The sequence below is a fragment of the Pieris napi genome, chromosome 3 (assembly GCF_905475465.1).
Source record: "Pieris napi chromosome 3, ilPieNapi1.2, whole genome shotgun sequence".
NCBI classification, from domain to species: Eukaryota; Metazoa; Arthropoda; class Insecta; order Lepidoptera; family Pieridae; genus Pieris; species Pieris napi.
Window position 1 is genome coordinate 11,249,809 of NC_062236.1, and position 21,154 is coordinate 11,270,962.

Here is a 21,154-nt window from a genome sequence, read left to right on the forward strand (position 1 = left end):
ATATTATATAGATGAAGATTAATGTAAAACTACACAGCACATGGTATATAGTGAATATTCCGTCCTGAGACCTATAAGAACTTATATTATTAATTTATTTACACTTCGTTACCTTAGACATACATAAACAAACATGTTACATAAGTTGGGCAACAAGCGGATTAATATAATAGTTTATCGTAATAATCCAGAGTGAATCTTAAACCACGTAACTTACACAGCTTTTTGTTATATTTATACTAGTATGGACAAAAAGCCTTAATGTCTATAATGAATCCGAAGCAGGATTTTTTTTCATAATTAATTGTTCTATACTATGAAAAATGAATTTAAAAACGTCTTAACTTAAACGCGAATGCCACACACGAATGCCAGTAGGTATCAAAAATACTAATTACAAAGCGTTTTGTTTATGTACTGCTCTATTAACCATAAAGCAACATAATTCCACTGTTTTATGAAATCAAATCCGTGTATACTTCTATAATGACTTACAAGAGTTTTCTGTTAATATTAATTTTTGATTCTACTTTAAGTGTTGATAAAACTGAGAAAATAATTGAGAAACTGAAGGAAGAATGGCACGTATCAACTTTGAAGAGCACAGATTTTAACGAAGGTATTTGTGACATTTCAAACACAAAACAAAATGATGCTTCCCAAATCGAGTTCGTGTCGAGTGATCCATTGCCATTTAACGAAACTGATATCATTCAGAATATGTGTATACGCAACAAAAATGTTAAAGAGAAACTGTATCATGGTGATAAACACAGCACAGGCGAAAAAGATTCCATTGCTAGAAACAGTACAATAAATAAAGAACCGACTAATAATAACGCTACAGCAGAAGCAAGACGTGTGCACGATTACCAGTTCAGTTCAGTAGAATATTATGATGAGCATCCCGAGTTCGATGAATCTCATTGCCCTGATGATGTGGAGATTGTGGAACTGGAGTTGGATGAACTGAGGAATTACGATCTTGAATGTGAATTGATTATTGAATGGCGAAGTTTAGATTAATAAACTTATTCTTTTATAATCTGATTTTTAATACCGTAGAATTCTGACAGCTATCATTTTTTAACGGGTCAGAGATGACAAACCTTTTGGCCAGGCACATTTTTCAATTTCATACATTTTTTTGTTTATTTTCCATTCCATTTTATTAAGTTTTACTGCGAGAATTAATTACATTCCTTTTCATCACTAAAATTAAAAAACGCAAAAGCAAAGATAACATTTTATTTTTAAAAAGGTTTACTAAACCTGGAATTAGTAGGCAGTGATGCCAGCTAAAGAAGAAAATAAAGTAATTAAAGTTAATTCGATATATTGTTCGTAATATTGGAATATGTTATTTTTGTATTAGGTCACTTGACTAAGTAAATATTTAGATTTACCTTTTTGTAGATAGAACATAGAAAATACGTCGCATTTTATTTTTTATTGCCTTCAAATGGGTCAAATTTGTCCCTTTTTCGGTGGTTTCATAAACATATAACACAGTTAACAATTATTACTTACAAAAAAATATATATATAGGTATATATTATAAATAGTAAGATGCATTGATCATTATAATATATTTAATATAAAACAGGAATAACAAACCCTTTATATCTATCTAATAAAGGATACCAGACTTTTTTATAATATTTTTTAAGCATTTTTTAGTTATAAATATGTATATCTATTTGCTGGTAATTTGTGTTGTAATAAAGGTATACGAAACATGACTGAGTTACGTAAATAGTTTGAATTAGACCGATGAATTTGAAATTGAGTTTGCCTTTTATTGTAAGATACATAAGTTTTAACTAAAGTGCTCCTTACAAAATGTGCCTAAGAAAGGATGTTTTATTATTTATCTTATAATAGTTGATAAAATAGGAAGAGCAGTGTTGGCCTAGTGGCTTCAGCGTGACTCTCATCCCTGAAGTCCATAGATCCCCGGCTGTGCCCCAATAGACATTCGGTCTTTGTGCGCATTTAACATTCGCTCGAACGGTGAAGGAAACATCGTGAGGAAACCGGCTTGCCTTAGACCCAAAAAGTCGACGGCGCGTGTCAGGCACAGGAGGCTAATCATATACTTGCCTATTAGATTGACAAATGATCATGAAATAGATACTAATCTGAGCCACTGATTAATTTTATTTATTTAGTTGATTCAAGGTAGTAACTAAAAACTTATATCTCTTAGTGATTATCTAGATGTTATAAAATGTTTTTTACACGCTTTATATTAGCTTCACCTGTATGTATGTATGTATGTATGTAACCGACTCCTTCGGACTCGATTTTGACCCACTTTTAACGGACAGATTTAATTCAAACTTTGCGCACCTGTCAAAGATCGATGACAATGCAAAAATCTGAAAAAAAATTAATAAAATAAAAAAAAATGAACTAAAAAATAAAAAATAAATAATAGTTTAAAAAAACTAGAACACACGCTTTTAAAGCACATCAAACTAAAAAGTGAAAAATAATTCCTAATTTAGGCTGAAAATGGTAATGAACAAAAAATACTGGTATTATTGTGAAAAAGCGTGGGGCGCTCTGTGCCATATTTTTCGTCTATCGAGCAACCCTATCTAGTTTTTTTAAACTATTATTTATTTTTTAAATTAAAAGCACTCTTTGTCACCATGGACAAAACATCAGGAATTTAAATAGCAACAGCGGATAGTATTCGACTACGGGTAGGACACATTAATGAATGTAAAATTACATAATAAAGCAATTTAACCCAATTTAATTAATATATTTCGCCCAGATTGTTTTTAAAAGATTTCAGGTACCTAAAACTATTGAGCCAACGTTAACGCGGTTGCTGCATGGTGTTTCCACAGGATTGCTAATTAAGGAATATACTTTGGAAAGTACTTACAAAAGCTCTTCAAATAAAGGGTTTTTATTAATATAGAAACCGTATAAACTCATGGAGTATTTTTTCATACCTTAAAATTAAAAAAAAAATTTGAAGAGTAGAATTAATTAAGATGTTGGAGATCTTAATTAATTTAGGATAATAAACCTTCTAGGAAAGTGATTTTAAATTTTTAAGGTCGCTAGGATATTTTTTATATCACCAAACCTAGTGTAGTGTAGCGTGGACTGAGGTTCCACAACTAGACGCTCATATGGCCCGTTATGCGTTTAGTCTTGGCTAATAAGGCCAGCCTAGCTCCTTCCAGAAGCTCAGAAGTTCCTGGGCACTTCGCAGGCGTCACTGCTATCGGCAACCGAATTTTGTATTAGCAAACATCATACCTACATGTAAAAATGAGGATAATCAGATAGTTATGAAAATATATATAGGTGGTGAATATGACATGAGAACTTAAGGAGGTGCAATAAAGAGTTATTTGTGTGCTTATAAAGTATATCCACGTGATCAAAAATTACATACAAATGTAATATAATAGTTTGATAACAGTTTTGCTTTAGAAACCACGAGTACTGACTACGCCATCTGTAGATTAATCAACTAAGAATTGCTAATAAGAATTTACTAGATGGCACTATTAATACGCTTTTAAGAAGATGTAAAAAATCAATATATATATGGTTTTTCATGGTTGTGCACAAAGTTGATTCGAAATTTTTGGCGCTACTACTTCATTGTAAATTTTTCCTCTTTTCCGATAGAGGGCGCAATAAACATGGTGAGCTTATGCTTGCTAGTCGTTACCATTATTTTAGGACTCTACTAAGGAAAAGTTATGTTTAAATAACAGAGGGCGCTTTTTAAATTGTAAGAGAAAATAACACAAAATCACGGACACAATTCACATGAATTTCAGGAATAAGTTTGTAGAACGGTAGATAGATGGCACTGTAAGACATTTTTAATTATTTTTTGTTAGACATGTGACCTGTCTTTGCCCATGGGGGGTTGTTATATTTTTTTTTCAAACCATTATTTGCCACCTATCCCATAAAGAAACATCTACATTTTTGACAACAAATTTAATACATCCTTTTTTAATCTTTGTTACTTACTGTTATAACATACTTAAATTATAAAGATAATGGTTTTGAATCCTTTTATATATATTTTTATGGTATGGTACAAAACAGCTGATTATATTTAAGTATGGACACAGAAATTATATATTTTTGATATATTTTAGTAAAAAATAAGTTTAATTTAAACATCTAAAACCGCAAAGGTAATAGGGTAATCAGGACGCAATGTGAACACATATACGTTTATAATAGGCAAAGAAACCTTTGTAAGTAGGTTACTGGCGCCAACCTTGAACTGACAACAGTGTGACATTCTTTTCCATACAAACTATCGGCTCTCTATTGTGAAGGGCAGAGGAGCAGGCTACGGGAGCAGGTCACTTCTTATGACCCTTGTAACACAGTACAATTAAAATTGGCGGATTAAGGACTACGGACTAGAATAATTTTAAAATCCGAATTATAGCCACAGAGTAATGCACTGACTGACGTTCTCTATAAATATTTGACAATTTACACTCTAATAAAATTGTTAGGTGATTTTGTGACAAAAAATTATCTAAATTTTTTTATGTACAGAAAGTACGGATGTAAAAATCTAAATCGATAAAGATTTAGCTTAATAAACATGATAATTACTATAAGATTAAACTAAAGCACTAGAGAGAAACTATTTGTTCCCGAAGATTCGGGTTAAGGATGAAGTTATAGAAATATTGAAGATTTCCTAATGAGAAAACTCCCTCGCTGCCAAGTAACACAGCGTGATTGGATTTTATTTTTTTCACTTCCTATCCGACAAACATAGACACATACTAAAGTTTTCTATAAGATTTTCAAAATATTACAATTTTTTTTGTTCCTTTTAGGGAAAACAATGACGTTTTCGTATTTTTTTTTATTTTCTATAATACGTATTTATAAATTTGTCTAATTGCATACTTGTAACTTAAAAAGTCTGTCTCTTTTTACCACAGCGTAGATACAATTTAACAGAAAAAGCCGAAAGATAATTTTAGTTTAAAATGTGTAATTAGACCGAATTAGTCATTTCAATTTATATTTAATGGACTATATTTTGAAAACTTTAAAAAACACAAATCAATAAATAAAATTAGCATCAGAAAGAGAATTAACTCCATATAAAAAACTAGATGATCCGGCAAACGTCGTTTTGCCATGTATATCATTTTTAATAAAAAGAGGTTGATCGTGGTCGTGTGAAAATTAGGGGTTGTATGTATTTTTTAATGCTGTATCATAAAAAAAATAGCTAAAAAAAAAAAAATAGGGGTGGACTACCCTTAACATTTAGGGGGATGAAAAATAGATGTTGTACGATTCTCAGACATACCTAATACGCACACAAAATTTCATGAGAATCGGTCAAATCGTTTCGGAGGAGTTTAACCACAAACACCGCGACACCAGAATTTTATATATTAGATTACTATAAAAGTAAAACAGTATACAAATACAAATTTCCTATTTAAGTTTAATGTAAACGTCTGTGTTACAAAGCACATGTACGACAAAAATTCAAAGAGAGTATTTTCCGAAATTTTAGTTTTTCAGACCCTACTAACTACTACTAACTATTATTTATCCCAAAATATAGCAAGCAGCATTAATCAGTTAGAGCAAGCAATCTTGTAAGTGACATAGATACAGGTAATGTAAGGAAGGTATTAGGAAGCCATAAAAGTGAGGTGGTTTAAAATCAAGGTTTCGCGGTCGGATCGATACAGTCGATTTTTATTGTAACTTTAATCAGTACTGCAATTACTGGTTTGTGGAGATGAATGGGTTGACTCCGATAGAGCCTTCATTATGTCCCTTATAATATCTGTTCTCTTTCCGTTTTATTGAGAAGTGAAAGTTTCAGTATAATTCTGAATACCTAATTCTTGGGGGTTATTATACACGGGTTGATTAAGTTTTTATGATGAATTTTCTTTCCTTCGGCTTTTCATATAAACATACATACATTCGTATGCTTTTGTGACCTATGGTGCAGTTTTAGGAAGACTGAATCACAATCATTATGATAATATTCCTCCATATTTGACAAAAATAATTAAGAACTGGAATAATGAACTAGGTACATCATATAGGAATAAATACATCAGTTGGTGGTTGTTTATGTAAATAACCTGAAATTTATAACAGCAAACATGCAAATACTATGTAGTATGAGAGGATTACTTATTACCAGTTAATTATTAAAGTTTTCAAAATTTTAAGGAACTTCTAATACCGAAGGCATGTAGTAAAAATAAATAAACTATAAACTTATTATTTAGTGATAATTTTAAGTATTCGTAGCATACGCTGTAGTCCCTTTGTGACTCAGTCATGTAGAAAGGTCTCTTCACAACACCTGTGACCTTGGTACTTAGGGTACTGAACTAACGAAACATTTCCGCATTTCGTTCGTATTTTTTTGCTATCGAAATGATGAAAGAAAAATTATTGTTCTGGATAAACGGAAAGTCTTCAAATTAAGGGTCTGTTTCACAATGTACGGATAAGTTCTACATAAGTTCTAAATTAGCTATTTATTACTTATTGGTAGGATTAAACACTATTGTTGCGTTTCACGACTGTCAGATAGCGCTATTCGTCACATAAAGTCCATCATAAGTTATGAGTCCGATGAAGTGTCAAATAGCACAATTTATCTTCCAAATAATGTATGTGTTGCATAGCTATTTGGTACTTTATCCATACATTGTGAAACAGACCCTTAATCAAATATTACCGATAACAAGTTCAAAATAATCTCCGATGTCTTGCTTATCGCATAAGTTTTTTTATCACATTTATATTAATAATCCATGATTTGAACTTGGAACGAGTACAATTATCGCCGGAGATGACATTTGACACAAAATAAATGTCAAGGGCGCGCCCTGTCGTTATAAAAAATAAACTTGCTCTAAATCCGCGGTTTTAATTTGAGGTCTGGCGCAGCTCGACTCACTGAGTCACCACAAAACATGGCCAATGGAGAGTCAATCGTTGCATGACCTAAAAATATAAAAAATTCGTGGAGAATTTTTTAAACTTTTATTTTGTTGTCAAAGCGAGTTCAGTATTTTACACAAGTGTTCTATGAAGGTCAAACAAATATCAAAGGTTTATGAATTTTAACAGAATATTTATATGTAGATAGATGCGTTATTCTTTTTTTAATATGTACCTATGTTTAGATAAAGTATAAAGAAAAAGTACTTAATTTATTAAAACTTATTGTAACGGTAAAGAAACATTAAATATAGTTCCTACTGTTATACACTATCAACCATTATAATGTAATTTCAATAAATCTAGTTTCGTTCCGCTTGTTACAAAATTCTTATGTCCCACTGCTATTAAGTTTTGATGCCCTAGTAGCGAAGCTATGACTTCTAAACAATATTCCCACGGTATTCCAGAGGAATTTTTTCTACATCCCCTGCCTGCGGTTAGGGGCTGTGATAGCCGTATGAATATTCCTACACACGCCTGCGATCCTAGTGTCTTTCCTGTAACTTACACGTGACGTAACCATCAGTACTTAACTGTAATGTACTCACTCATACATACAATATACACACACATGATCATACCAGCTAAGTTTTTGAAGTGAAACTTCTTTCGACGCATGAGGGTAAATTTTTACGAAAACGTCACGAAGATGTGACAGATTGAGAGAGAGTGAGAAGGGCGAATTACCTTATAGAAATTCGATTTTTCACATTAAAATTTCGTAAGGAGAATTTATTAAATATATTAGTATTTTATATTTTATGCAAAATAATTTATTGAAATCTCAAATGACGAATTGTAAATAAATAAAATAAAATTTATAATGTGTATTAATTTTCGACACTTAATATTTTAATGACAATTAAATTCCTAACACATATTCCTTTTTCCATCTCTCTAAGTCTCGGAAATCTAGTTTTAGATTTGTATAAATTGAACAAGACTTAATTCGTTTGCCAAAGAAGTTTTACTTCTGACATGTGTACTTTGTACGCACGCACTTTTTTCCCTTCTTTACAGAATATTAAATAGAATTGAGGATGTGGTGCGTATTAAATAATTTTGGTTTAAAAATTGTGTTAACTATTTAGTTAACACAATTTTTAATTGTCTATTTAGACAATTTTCTCAGTCGTGTTTTTGTAAGATGTAGGTTCTATTCGGATAATTTAGTTGAATTACAGAGACATTTATCGGGACATCAGTCAGGATCCCCCATGAAGCGATGCGTGACAAACGCTCACGTGTCATGAGTCACGTGTAAGCGACAGAGATCTACCAGGGCATCAAAATGTTCCAGGAGTAACATGTGTAGGGGTTGATTCACATGTGACCTAGTTATCGCAAACGTTTTGGTTGGCAGGTAGTTGTAGATTTTGTAAACTTTGTGATTAAATAGTAGTTAAATTAAACGCTCGAGTAAAATACTTGAATAACTACTTCAAACTAACGGAGTAATAAAGTTTTTGACTAAATTGACAAAAAGTTAAATTAAGCTTCGAATTCACATTCACATGTGTGTATGGAGTCAAAATTAAGATCTCTTTCTAGACTAACACTGATTTCGGTTTTTATTTTTTCAGTATTTAATTTCATATCTAAATTATCAAAATACAGTAATTAAGGGTAGGTTATATAAGGTAATATACGGTAGTCAAAATACTAGTAATTAAGGGTAGGTAAGGATAAGGTAGAGTTAAAGTATTGGGTATATTTTTTACAATTTGTTTAATACTGTACAATCCAAACGAGAAAATATAGCATGTGTATTCATCTCTTTCTATATCGTGTGTCTCTCTCCCCTTCACCAAATTCTATTTATCCATTTCCCTCTCACAAACATCTCCCTGGGGTTTCCCAAATTTATGATGTAACTGTTTAGGGAATTTAAACTTTAGTGCTCTTTGATAACGCTCACTTTGTTGTGATTACTATAAGGGTTGAAAGAACCGACATTTGGGAGTCGAAGGCATGTGCAATTACTTGTTCCTTAACGCGCTTTGCGCGCTGTGCGTGGGATTGTCCTTTTTATGTCATAGTTAATAAAGACGAATCTAGAATGGTTGCTAAGCAAACTTTTCGTTTCAAGCTCTTTCCTTGTTCTTTTCTCCTAGTACCGAATGCCCTTTAACACGTGACGTCAGAGTTCACTGCACTTGTGTGGAGTGCGTGTGACCCCAAGATAGATTATTTTGGATACTTTATTTAATGTTTTTTTATGGCTCTTTAGTTCTGAAATCAAACTATATATTATCATTATATACGAAATAATGAAGCGTCTATAGTTATTTCGTAGTCTTTTTGTATAAACAAGACGGTTCAGCGTGCGACTCTCATCCCTGACGTTTGATTCCCGGCTGTGCACCAATGGACTTACTTTCTATGAGCGCATTCAACATTTGCTCGAACGGTGAAGGAAAACATCGTGGGGAAACCGACACACACAGGTGTGTGTCAGGCACAGGCGGGTGATCTATTAAGATTGACAAATGATCATGAAAATCATACAGAAATCTGAGGCTCTGTAAAAAGCTTGTTACCACAGATATTTATTTAAATATCATAATTCCCCTAATACCTCTTGATAATATGTGTCACTGCCACCAATAGATAGTTGATAGAATGACAGTTGAACATTACAGGGATCCGTATTGACGTTTTATTGACATTCGTAAGGGTCAAGTTTAACTGGTTCATTCAAATAGGTCAGAACACTGATGCTAATTTTGAGCGCACAATTTTTTGTGCCTTTTCCGCAGTTGCAAGTGAATGCAATTTAGCTGTCCACTCATTAGAGTAATGACTTGGGAAACTTTAAATCAAATCTTCTTTTTTCATTCTCTTTTGGGTGTCGTTAAGAGTTTTTTACGATAGTAATTTATGTATTTAAATGAATAAGAAGACACAGCAGCTATGTGCAATGTAAACATTAAATAAAATAAATAATTATTAGAACTGACGTATAATTAATCGCCCAATTAAATTTAGCTTTGGCTAACTGTTCAAGAGTATTTAAGTAATAAAACAAAATAAATTTTAATCTATACATACGTTTTAGATTTGCGTTAGTATAAACTCAAAGATAACTAATATTAAAATAATATCTGTGGTTTAATTACACAAAAGTTTTAAACAAATTATACAAAAGATGTACATTTATAAAATATGTCATCTTCCTAGTCTTCATTACTGAGTGCCGTGCCTGTCTTGATAAGCCCCAACCGATACTCCAACTTGCTGCCTCTACCTCTTCAGCTTGTCTCAGGGCATTAGGGATGTTGAGAGCCATAATTGTCTTTATTTAATTTGACCAACGGGTAGGCGATCGATCCTGACTGATCCTGCCCCCACTTCTCCCCACAGTTACCTGCCCTGCGATTCTGTAACTCACTTGTCGAACTCACACAGCGGTTTTCGCATCGGCGGTCGCTCTCAAATCAGTCGTGAAGCAGTCATTTTATGATTTGGCATTCTGATAAACAATAAACTACAAGCTCCCACCTTTTCACCGCTGTGTGAGTTCGACAAGTGAGTTACAAAATCGCAGGGCAGTTCTCGACGATTCTCTCCTGACAGTATGGCCAAAACAGCTAAGCACCCATTTGTAAATGATAGTTGACAGATTTGATTAGTTGGTTGAGAATGGATGATGGTTTGATATATACCATGCATATACTATTTACCATGCATAAGCTCCTTATAAGAATAATCAAACAATGCAATATACATTTTAATAAAAATAAAAAATATTACCCAGTTTACCAAGAGAAAATCTTGGCAAAATAATACAATTCTAAAATAAATAAAGAGAAGAAGAAAGAAGAATGGAAGAGTTCACTCGAAAGCGATAAGGCGTCAGTTGCCCTCCTCTTCATTTAATTATGTTAAATTTTTATTATGTTATTGCAACGATGTGTTAATAAATAAATAATTCAAATATTATAAATTATAAATATTTGAATTATTTTCAATCTTAACCTACAAAAGAAAAACTGCAAAAAAAGTTTGGTTCCTGTGGCAGTATACCTTTTATACTGACATTTTCTTGCTGTATTGCGATACTTATTCATAAACTATATACTAGATATATAGACCTTTAATTAACGTTCATACATTATGAGTCAATAAAAGAAATGGCGATTTTCTTTTTCCCTTTTGTCTGCCAGTGCTAATATATCTTGAGACTTGTCGCTACTTCATAAAATATGGATATTTGTTACGCACCATTGACTAAAATAGCTTTAGTATTGCACGAAGTACTCCTTATTTAAAAAAAATGCCTGTCTTGTGTCTTGACAAAGAAAACTCGAACAAAATCATTAATGCGACAGAAAAACAGGATACTTCAGTTAAATCGTTGCTATAACACTGTTTTAGTTTTAATAAATAAGGTTGAGGTCCTTAGGGCGTGGCATGAAATAAATTTCAAAGAGTCTAAAATTTTCTTCTTTTATCAAATTCGGATATAAAAATCTAAACTACGTCGTAATTAAGACCGCTTTTTACTTCAATAGAAACTGCAAAAGAAAATAGTCAATAAACCTATGGCAATTTGGCTTGTAAAAAACCCATTTCCGGTCTCCCTTTATTTCTTCTCTGACCACAGATAGAGCAATGCTACAGGGCACAACTTATAAATATCAAATAACATGCGCAAAGATAGTCAAATTTTAGGGTTCTTCACAATTTTTCGGTGATAGAAGACGTGTCTGAATAGTCTGATATAATCTAAAAGAGTGACGAGAGAGGAGTAGTGGAGTAGTAGATGGCAATAAACTATTGCCATCTACGCGTCCTTCACGCCCATGAATTGATTACCGGTTAAGGTAAATTGTTAAGCATTTTTTCCATCCATAAGTGTACAACAAATTCGGGTATAACGTGATAATAGCGTTTAAACCATATATACCTTTTACAATTCGTGTTTATTTTTTGTAATATGTTCCTTCTCCTCATGATTAAATAACCTCTGATCTCACTATTGTGTTACTAGTAAAAAAACTACTTCACACATTTAATGCATTTTGAGCCGCAGTTCCTTGATTGGAACTCGGCAAAACGAAAGACCGCGCGATCGCCCAACGACTAGGTGGACTGACGACATCGTCAAGGAAGTTGGCAGGTCGTACTGGCAGAAAATATCCAGAAATGGAACAAGAGGCTGATGATGATGATGATGATAATGCATTTTGAAGTTTATAAATTATTATCATTAAATACGGAACCCGCGTCAAACATAGACGTCGTGCTTATCAATTTTTTGTACATCTCCAAGTAATTTAGCCGAATGGCGCTATTAAACGAAGAAAACTGGCACAACGCTTAAACAAAAATTTAAACTATATCTGTTGGCAGTGCGAGAACAATTGCTGTCAGCCTGATGCCAGTGCTGGGGGCTTCGGAAATTGTAATTTTATTGCTATGTATGTCGCGGACACGCTTCTTAACTTTGAAATATTGCTTTAGAAGTATTTAATTTATGCATCTGCAAAACCATCAGAATTAGAAATATTTTAACGTCTGAAATACCGAGTTTTCAATAGGAAAACGTAATTACGATATTTGGGCGTCAAGTAATATCAGGAGGGTAGAATAATTCTTAATTAATTAGTAGATTCGTTAATAATTGTAAGAAGTGCAAGTGCTAGAAACATTACAATGAACATCTATCAATTCTATACTAGCACTTTTTGGAATATTGAATATAGAAATAATTAAAAAAGATTTCTTAAAATGTTTTTGTTTGCTACTCTACGAGGGAGGTAGGAGACGAGGCAGCACGTTTTGAACGAGCAGGAAAAGTCTTCTACATTGATATTTTTTTTTAAATTGATATCCATCTTTCATATTAAATAATACTGACCTGAAAGAATAAATTTACTGACGGGAATGTATCCCAGAATTTTCGCGACATACGTCATACGCTTAATCAATGGGAAGCCTGTTTCAAGTTTGATACATATATGTTTAGTGTATCTTGTTAAACAAATTGCTATTAACATACGTACGCATAAACAAAAGTGGAATCGCCTTTAGGTCTAAAATGAATTAATTAATATTTTATAACGTTTTGGAACTAGACTTTTATTAATAACTGGTATAAAAGCCATTGAAAGTCATTCTTCCACCTGACAAAATCCGGCGACATGTCATATGGGGGCAATTTGTACATACTTAGCTCTAGGCTTTTTTACAAAATTTAAATATAGAATTAAGTGTTATGCAATAGAAAAATTCGAAGTTTAAAAATTAAACAGTCACTATGGTTTGAATGTCATAGATACCTATATCTTTATGCTACCCTTAACCTCCAATAAGGACGTATCAAACTGCAGAATCACCCCCATGCCCCTCTGGGATACCTTATTTATAATCTTAAAGCAAGGTGAAGGCCCTGAAAGTGTTTAAACCGAGAAAGAAACGCATCCATTCAACTTTATACCGACTTGTCGTAAGTAGAAGAATGGGGGTCAAGCGTCGCACAAAACATGAGGTATTATAATAAAATGTCGCTTAAACTTAATTTCTCGCTTAGAATGTAAATTTACTGTAATAATTTTAAAGCATATTGTCCTTTTACGCGTGATTTTTTTTTAAATTAAATGTCTGTGAATTAATGCCACATGCATAATTAAATGTTTTTATGTAATATTCGCCTTAAACAGGTCCAAGTTATTGACAATTTCATAATAGAATATAAATTAAAAACATTACATAAATGCATACAAGTCCATTACTAATTTTTATTCTGTTAATTTAAAGATTAAGTTGTATTAAAAATTTCAATTAATTTAATTAGTGAGTTATCAAATCTACCACAAAACTGCCTAATAATAACACTATAAATGAGAAAAGCAGTTAATAACGCTAATTGAATTAAATAAGTAGATATTCAAATTAAAGAATACTAAAACATTAAATTAATGACCCCGCGTAACATTAACGACGAAATTTCTCAACGCCGCGATGTCACAAAAACAAAAAGGTCGCTAAATTTAGGGGAGTTATAAATATACTCCAATTGTCCAACAAACATATGTTTCGAGAAAAACGATAGAAAATTTTTGCCGCGACATGCCTGCTGACATCCAGTCCGCCATTCAGCATTTACCGTGTTGGTCGGTTTTAGCGCGCCTCCTAACTTAACGTTCGAATTACAAAATCCCTTGACACTGGCCGTGAAAATGTGCATAAAATTAAAAAGTTAGACCATATACAGTTGTGCCAAACAATGGGATTGAGTGAACGATTTTCATACGCGTTTTGGCGGCAAACTTGGATGTCAGTGAGTTTGACAGATGAACCTCCCGCGCTTTTCGTTCAGGTGCGTTCGAACACACTTTGATAATGTTTGATTAATGATTGCCTGATTCAAGACGTTTTACAAATTTATTATAAAAAACTTGAACAAAATCCACGAAATATAAATACGAGAACAATAAATCAGTTTAACTAAAGATTTGTGTCACAAAATAAACTACGTTGGCCCAGATTTGTTGATTCGTGAATTATTTCAACGTTAAACATCAAAGCTGTACAACACGAAGTTGTTTCAATGTATTGATAAAATTATGTGATATATTTGGGTTTAGAATAAAGAATATTGTTAAAAAATCGTGGTATGGGCGTCAGATATGATGAGTGCGATGGGATGTTCGCACGTGGCGGCGTGTAGAGACAATTCTATAGAGTGACGTATTAATTAATGTTCTCCCGTGCTTTGACAAATTGCTATTGTGATAAATATAGTGTGACATGGACGTATTCCTGTTAATCTTCAAAGGGTTGAAAATTGATGATGTAAGGTACAGTACAAAAATTGCATGGTCGTTACGCGTTTTATAATAAACTAGACATCAGGATTGTAGATAATCATATCAATCATTTTTTTTATTTAAAGCTTGTTTCATATATGCCTAATAATTCGAAAATAAAATTACCATATTTATATATTTTTTAACAGATCTATTGAAGACTGTTATAATTGTTTAATGATTTTGTATATTAAGGATACAACATCGAACATATAGGTTAATATCTCCTTACAATTGTATACGCATAATATCTGTAACAAATGTTAAAATGCCCGGAATGACACAGAAAACCTTTTAAAGTCGTTATAAAGCATCTGATTTGCTAAGTAGGTTGATACTCTACAGTGCGAACATATAAAAATGCCTATAATTGAATTATCTACTGTTATAAAGTTATATAGAATGCGCAACGCAATGCAGAATTCATTTTTAAATCGTTTAGATTTTTTTATATGCGACACACGAGGCGTTGAAATACGATTTTGAATAAATGAATTTTGGTTTTGATAATAGAAAAAGGAAGATGGAATAAGAGTTATTTATTTATTTTTATATAAGCTTTACAACCTATTTACCAAAATATATTAAAATAACAAATTATGGTGGTACATTGACGTAATTTTTGGGAATTAGGAATTCATTGTTGATGTTACAATAATGCAATTAGTAAAATTAATAGATAATTACGGAAACTCGGACGTAATTCAATACTGATTTAAATTATGGGAATTGTTTTAATAAGCTTTCATATATTATTACAAAACTACGATAGATGTTTTTGAAGCTAAACTATAAGTTTAAATATAACTATGATATTCGCCTTAAAATTGCACCGTTTTAACTAAAGTATTCTGTCTCTTTTCATCACAGTGTACACACAATTTGTCAGTAAGAGACAGAATATTACTTTTAGTTAAACGGCTTACTTAGATCTTGTCGTTTTACATATGTTTTTATGTTCCCTTTCCTTTATACTATAACTTTAATTGATCTAGGCTTTTACAAATTGAATTAGTATTAACAGTCAGAACGAAACAGATTTATAAACTAAAAAAATTTCTTTACCAATACAAACTAACATCAAAGTTAAAAGTAAAAAATCATTTATTCATGTAGGTAACACAATGTACACTTATGAACGTCAAAAAATAAATATACATTAAATGCTTCTAATTTTACATTTACTGCCAGTTCTCAAATCAAGGGTAGAACGGAGGAGAAGAACTGGCAATAAACTCTCCGCCACTCTTTTTAATCGCCAAGTTTTTTGTTTTACACAACATTTGTAAGGAGCTGCAACCATTACACCATGTTCCACATGACATCTTCACGAAGTATAGGCCGTAGTATTAGGCAACGCACTTACAAGCTTCCTGTCTGTGTAAGTTTCCATCGGCGGCGGTATCACTTAAAACCAGATGAGCTCCAGCCCTTTTGCTCTGGATGATAAAAAATACTAATAGAGTAGAGACTAGAAGTGTAAGTAATAAAAGACTTGAAAATTAAAAAAATTAAAAAAAAAATTGGTGGCGTAAAGAGCAAAAGCGAAATGCAAGTCCAAATGACCTTTAAAATATCACTTATTGAGTTTTACTAGTGTGAAGTAAAGAATAATCACTGACAAAGTGATACTTAAATATTATAATCTAGTCAAGATCAAAAGCTTCTAAGTTTGCGAGTGTCAAAGATTATGCTACTTATAGAAGGCCAAATGAACAAACCTTCGACTTTGCTCTACCATAAGGTAACGTAAAGGTCTTTATAGAAGAAAACGAATAAATCAGAAAACTCCAGATATTATCTTGAAAAACTAAACCCTAATTACCCTGGAAAGGACGTTTTAATTTATTTATTATACCCATTCAACATAGAAATTCACGTTTACTTGGTCAGAAAGGGTGAAAATTTACTCGGAATTATTAAGTTTTGAAAGATTAATGTTACAAATTTTAAGACAACCGCAGACGCCATTGGATTATTAGATAACATATTGCGGTGTAAGATCGAAATACAGCCAAATATATAATAACCTGTTCAGTTAGACATGCTGAAAATTTCGTATTTGTATTAGTTAACTTGTAGAAGTTAATTAAAAATAAGAAATGTTACATCCTAGTAGTATATAAAATACATGAGTATTTTTCTTTTCATATGTTTATCTTTCCCTAATTGATTTGAAATATATAGAAAAACTACTTTTTTTTGCTACCTACGGAAACAAAAAACATTGAAATATAAAAAAAAACTTACATCTTTCAATTAAAAAAAATAAATAATCAAATAAAAGATTAAAACGAAACTAAGAAATTCATAGAATTGTCTTTATGATGCCAAGAAGCGTTAAGCTGTTTTCTTTATGTAATCTATAGAGAACAGTTTAGAAGAAATTGTATATAAAAATTCAGCGCGAGCTAATTGTTCTATGTCAAATACCAATACGTTTTGGGGTTCAAGTGCACAGGCTAATGATAGACCTAAGTTGGCTCCTGGTAGATAGTACCGGTGACCCCAGAGCTGGTGCTTTCCTCTCTCAACTAATAAGTATCGCAATACAGCGAGGAAATGCTGCCAGCGTTAAAGGTACACTGCCACAGGGGTCATAACTTTTTTAATTTGTTAAATTTTCTTTTTATTAATTTCTATGTTTCGCTTTAAACGGTAAATATATATATATATATATATATATACGTTTTTGACATTCAAATGTAATATTTAGCGCTAAATCTCGAATCTGTATTCATAATCCTTAGTGTAGATTAAGTGAAGTCGAATATTCATCTGCGGGGATGCGAAATTCCATTTTGAATATTAAAATAAAGCTTTCAGTAAACTGTATATAGGTACCTATTTTTTTCAATTGCTTTAGAATATGTTCCTAAAAGCAGTTTTACCTATTTCTAAGTCGATTTACGCATAGGCAGTAAGGCCATTCTCTATTATATTATTTTTAGCACATTTACCAAAGTAATATAAGCGTGAAACTCCATTTTTCTAGCCCGCTGACTTGTAAATAAGCCTTTAAAATTTCATTATTAAATAATTAATGAATCAAATTGGTTTTTTACAATAAATTCGAATATTTTCTCGTAGCTTAAATGTTGGCAACATATTAGATTAATAATAAAGTCTAAAAAACTGGCTTCTATATTAGTTTTAGAGAAGCAAAGTCGGAGTACAAAGATATAACATTATACAACGCGAAAACGCACATCCGCGACCCACATCGAGCAATATTTTAATCTAGTCTTTTAGAAATCTTCCAACAACATTTCTCCCGTTTCCCGGAAATGGCAGCATCAACAAAGCCTCCGATGAGTTAATGAGCCTCGCTCGTTACACTCAAACAAGTGTCGTAAAAACTCCACGCACTTTCCCGCAGGCCACTATAACTTTTTGCTTTAGTTTTTCTTTTCAAATTTACACTAATACTCTATTACTCAGAGGCATTAGAAAATAACTCACGACATAGTAACCAGGATAAATCTTCTCTAAAATCCTGAAACCAAAGCAGTCCAATTTATTATCACTCTAAGGACATTGTTTAAACTAAATACAACTTTATTCGTATATCAGATATTTATCATCTCTATAATATAAAATTCTCGTGTCACAATGCTCGTTCCCATACTCCTCCGAAACGGCTACACCGATTCTTATGAAATTTTTTTTTCATATTCAATGAGGCTGAGAATAGGACAACATTTATTTTTCTTCCCCCTAAATGTTAAGGGTGGTCCCACCCCTAAATTTTAATTTTTTAGACAAAACTTTTCGTTTTTATTTTTTTATGATACAACACACAAAAATACATACAACCCCTATTTTATTATTGTCGATTTTATTGAATTAAAAAAATGTTTCCTAGAAATTATTTACATGGAAAAACAACGTTTCCCGGGTCAGCTAGTATTATTATAAAATTAACTTTATTTAAAGAAATAATTTTAATTTAACTCTAGCTCTGTTGTACCACGTGGTACAAAGTGAGGGAGTATACTATTTTTGTGGGAATTGGTTATGTGGGACTTGCTACTGTGCATACATACTAAAACCCTTCGGCACCCGGGGCGGGATACCATAACAGCGTTGTAACCGCATGCTGCCAAGCGATCAAATAAGTCCGCGGCCATCAACGGCCATTTTTGATCTGGGATTAACCTTACCACGGACCATACTCACATTGGCTCATTTGTTCTGGTTTGAAAAGCTAAGGGAATTCGGATCTAATGCTTAGAAAGATGCGTCAGCATGCCTTCTTTTGGACGCATGAATCCCTGTTCCCCCGTGAAGTCATGTCTATTCTTATTATTACATATATTACACGATACAAATTTAAATCTAAATTACATTACATTCACAATGCGGTTTTCGTACTTTAGTTATATATATATCACTTATTTCTTTAACTATTGGAGGGTGAAAATATAATATATTTCGTTTATTAATAACAAATTAAATACATATTGTAGATATAAATGCTCATCGCACCGATCTGAAATCTGTAATTTCATCGTTGAAAAATAGTATTTATAATTGTTAAATATAAAACTATTTTGATAAAACCTGAACATAATCAAATATACAGTACTTACAATTTTCTTAACCTATATAGTAATAATAATTTAAAAAGTGTGGTTCCTGTCGCAGTGTACCTTTAACGCTGGCAGCCATTATTCTTTATCCATAGACATCTGTCCAAATTCCGTAGATAAAAATGTTTTTTTAATAAATTACAAAACATCTTTCATTAATAATTTTATTAAATAATACATCTATTTACAGAAGATGCTGTATTTAAAATTAATTTAATATTACTTGTATACAAAAATAACGATGCTTTTAATTCTCGCAACTAAAGAGCTCGCTTTTCACTAATAGAAATAACATTTGAGAAGTTAAATGGTTAATTTATTTTAATTAAGTATGGTTTGACGGATTTAAACGTCAGTTTAATGACAGACCAATAAATTTGGCCATATCTTGCTGGAAGAAACACCACCCGAAACAATTGATCCTTAGTCAGGAATCAAACACATGTTTACGATATATTTAACAACACATGATATTTTATTTGAGATTATGTCTAATCATACATAACGATACTTATTCCCAAATAAGTAACGCAATACAGCGAGGAAATGCTGCCAGCATTAAAGGTACACTGACACAGAGACCAAACTTTTTAAATTTGTTTTAATTTTCTATCAATCAATTTTTAATAATATTTATTTTTATTACTACTTCGTAGGTTAAGTCTTAGATTAAAATTAATCATTAATCAAAATATAATCCTGATTTAAGCTGTACAGCTTTTAGCTTTTATTAGAGGTACAGCTGTACCTTTTATGCTGTCAGCATTTTCTACGTCTATGATTTAAATCTCTCATTGTGATTTTACCAGATCATAAACCATTGTTCAAGGCCCCACCGTAAACAGCAAAGTAATAACTTATTTAAGGCAACGTTGGGTACGAAATTTCTTATCTTCGTCCGTTATATTTTTATCACTACAATGTGAGGGATATTGACTACGCACCTCGTCAGCCATTTTCTTATCTTAACGATTATGCAGGACCATAATCTTGTATTATGACCTGAAATTATTGGAGGCTTTTTGGCGTGGTTTTGCGGGAATTAATTACATGGATAACTCAAATACAAAATAACTTTATTAGGTACACATATGAACTTCAACAGAAAAGATGTTAATTTACATTTGCTACCAGATAAACACCTTTTTCGCGTATATAAGTAAAGCACTCGATATATTTAAATTACAAAGTTATTTATTTTATCATTTTAAGGAAAAATTTGAGGAGGCGATTGAAGTATGAAAAAAAAAGATTTTGTACAATCTACCTTACTGCGACTGGAAAAGAATTATCAGCAAGCTATACCTAGTTTTCTACTGGTTTATATACTAGTTTATAATACTGTTCGGTACCACGTAATTACAAGTTTGCGATATTAAGGAATTGAATGAACTAGATCGCTAAATATGTATCGACCAAATTGGATTTGGTCTTAGAATATTAAGGTGCGTCTCTGATGTCGGAGGTTCGGTCCTCGACTCCTGCCAATGGACTGTTCTCTTTATGTGCGAATTTAACAGTGAAGGAGAACACCAAGAGGAAACCTTAGACTCAAAAACTGGACAGAGTTTCTCAGACAGAGATGGCAGATCAGTTGCCTATTAGAAAAAGTAAATGCTAACGAAACAGCTACAGAAATCTGAGGCTTATACCACGTTATGTGGTAAGCTTGCTCGTAACTCACTTGTTCCTCTACATTCTGACAACTCTATCGATCTGAATCTTGCTTCTTTGTAA

The 21,154-nt window shown here is 32.1% G+C and overlaps 1 protein-coding gene and 1 long non-coding RNA gene across 2 annotated transcripts in view; both read left to right on the top strand.

The window, feature by feature from the left end:
- Positions 1 to 468: 468 nt before the first annotated feature.
- LOC125063778 lies at positions 469 to 1,039 on the top strand. Its single transcript, XM_047670397.1, has one exon. It carries the CDS (start codon positions 487 to 489, stop codon positions 1,024 to 1,026), a length of 540 nt encoding a protein of 179 aa, XP_047526353.1. The 5' UTR covers positions 469 to 486; the 3' UTR covers positions 1,027 to 1,039.
- A 13,076-nt stretch (positions 1,040 to 14,115) lies between these two features.
- The window catches only part of LOC125063575, a 35,430-nt gene continuing 28,391 nt past the window's right edge, over positions 14,116 to 21,154 (top strand). The window contains exon 1 of the long non-coding RNA XR_007119534.1: positions 14,116 to 14,816. This is a non-coding gene — a long non-coding RNA (uncharacterized LOC125063575). The remainder of the gene's footprint in view (positions 14,817 to 21,154) is intronic.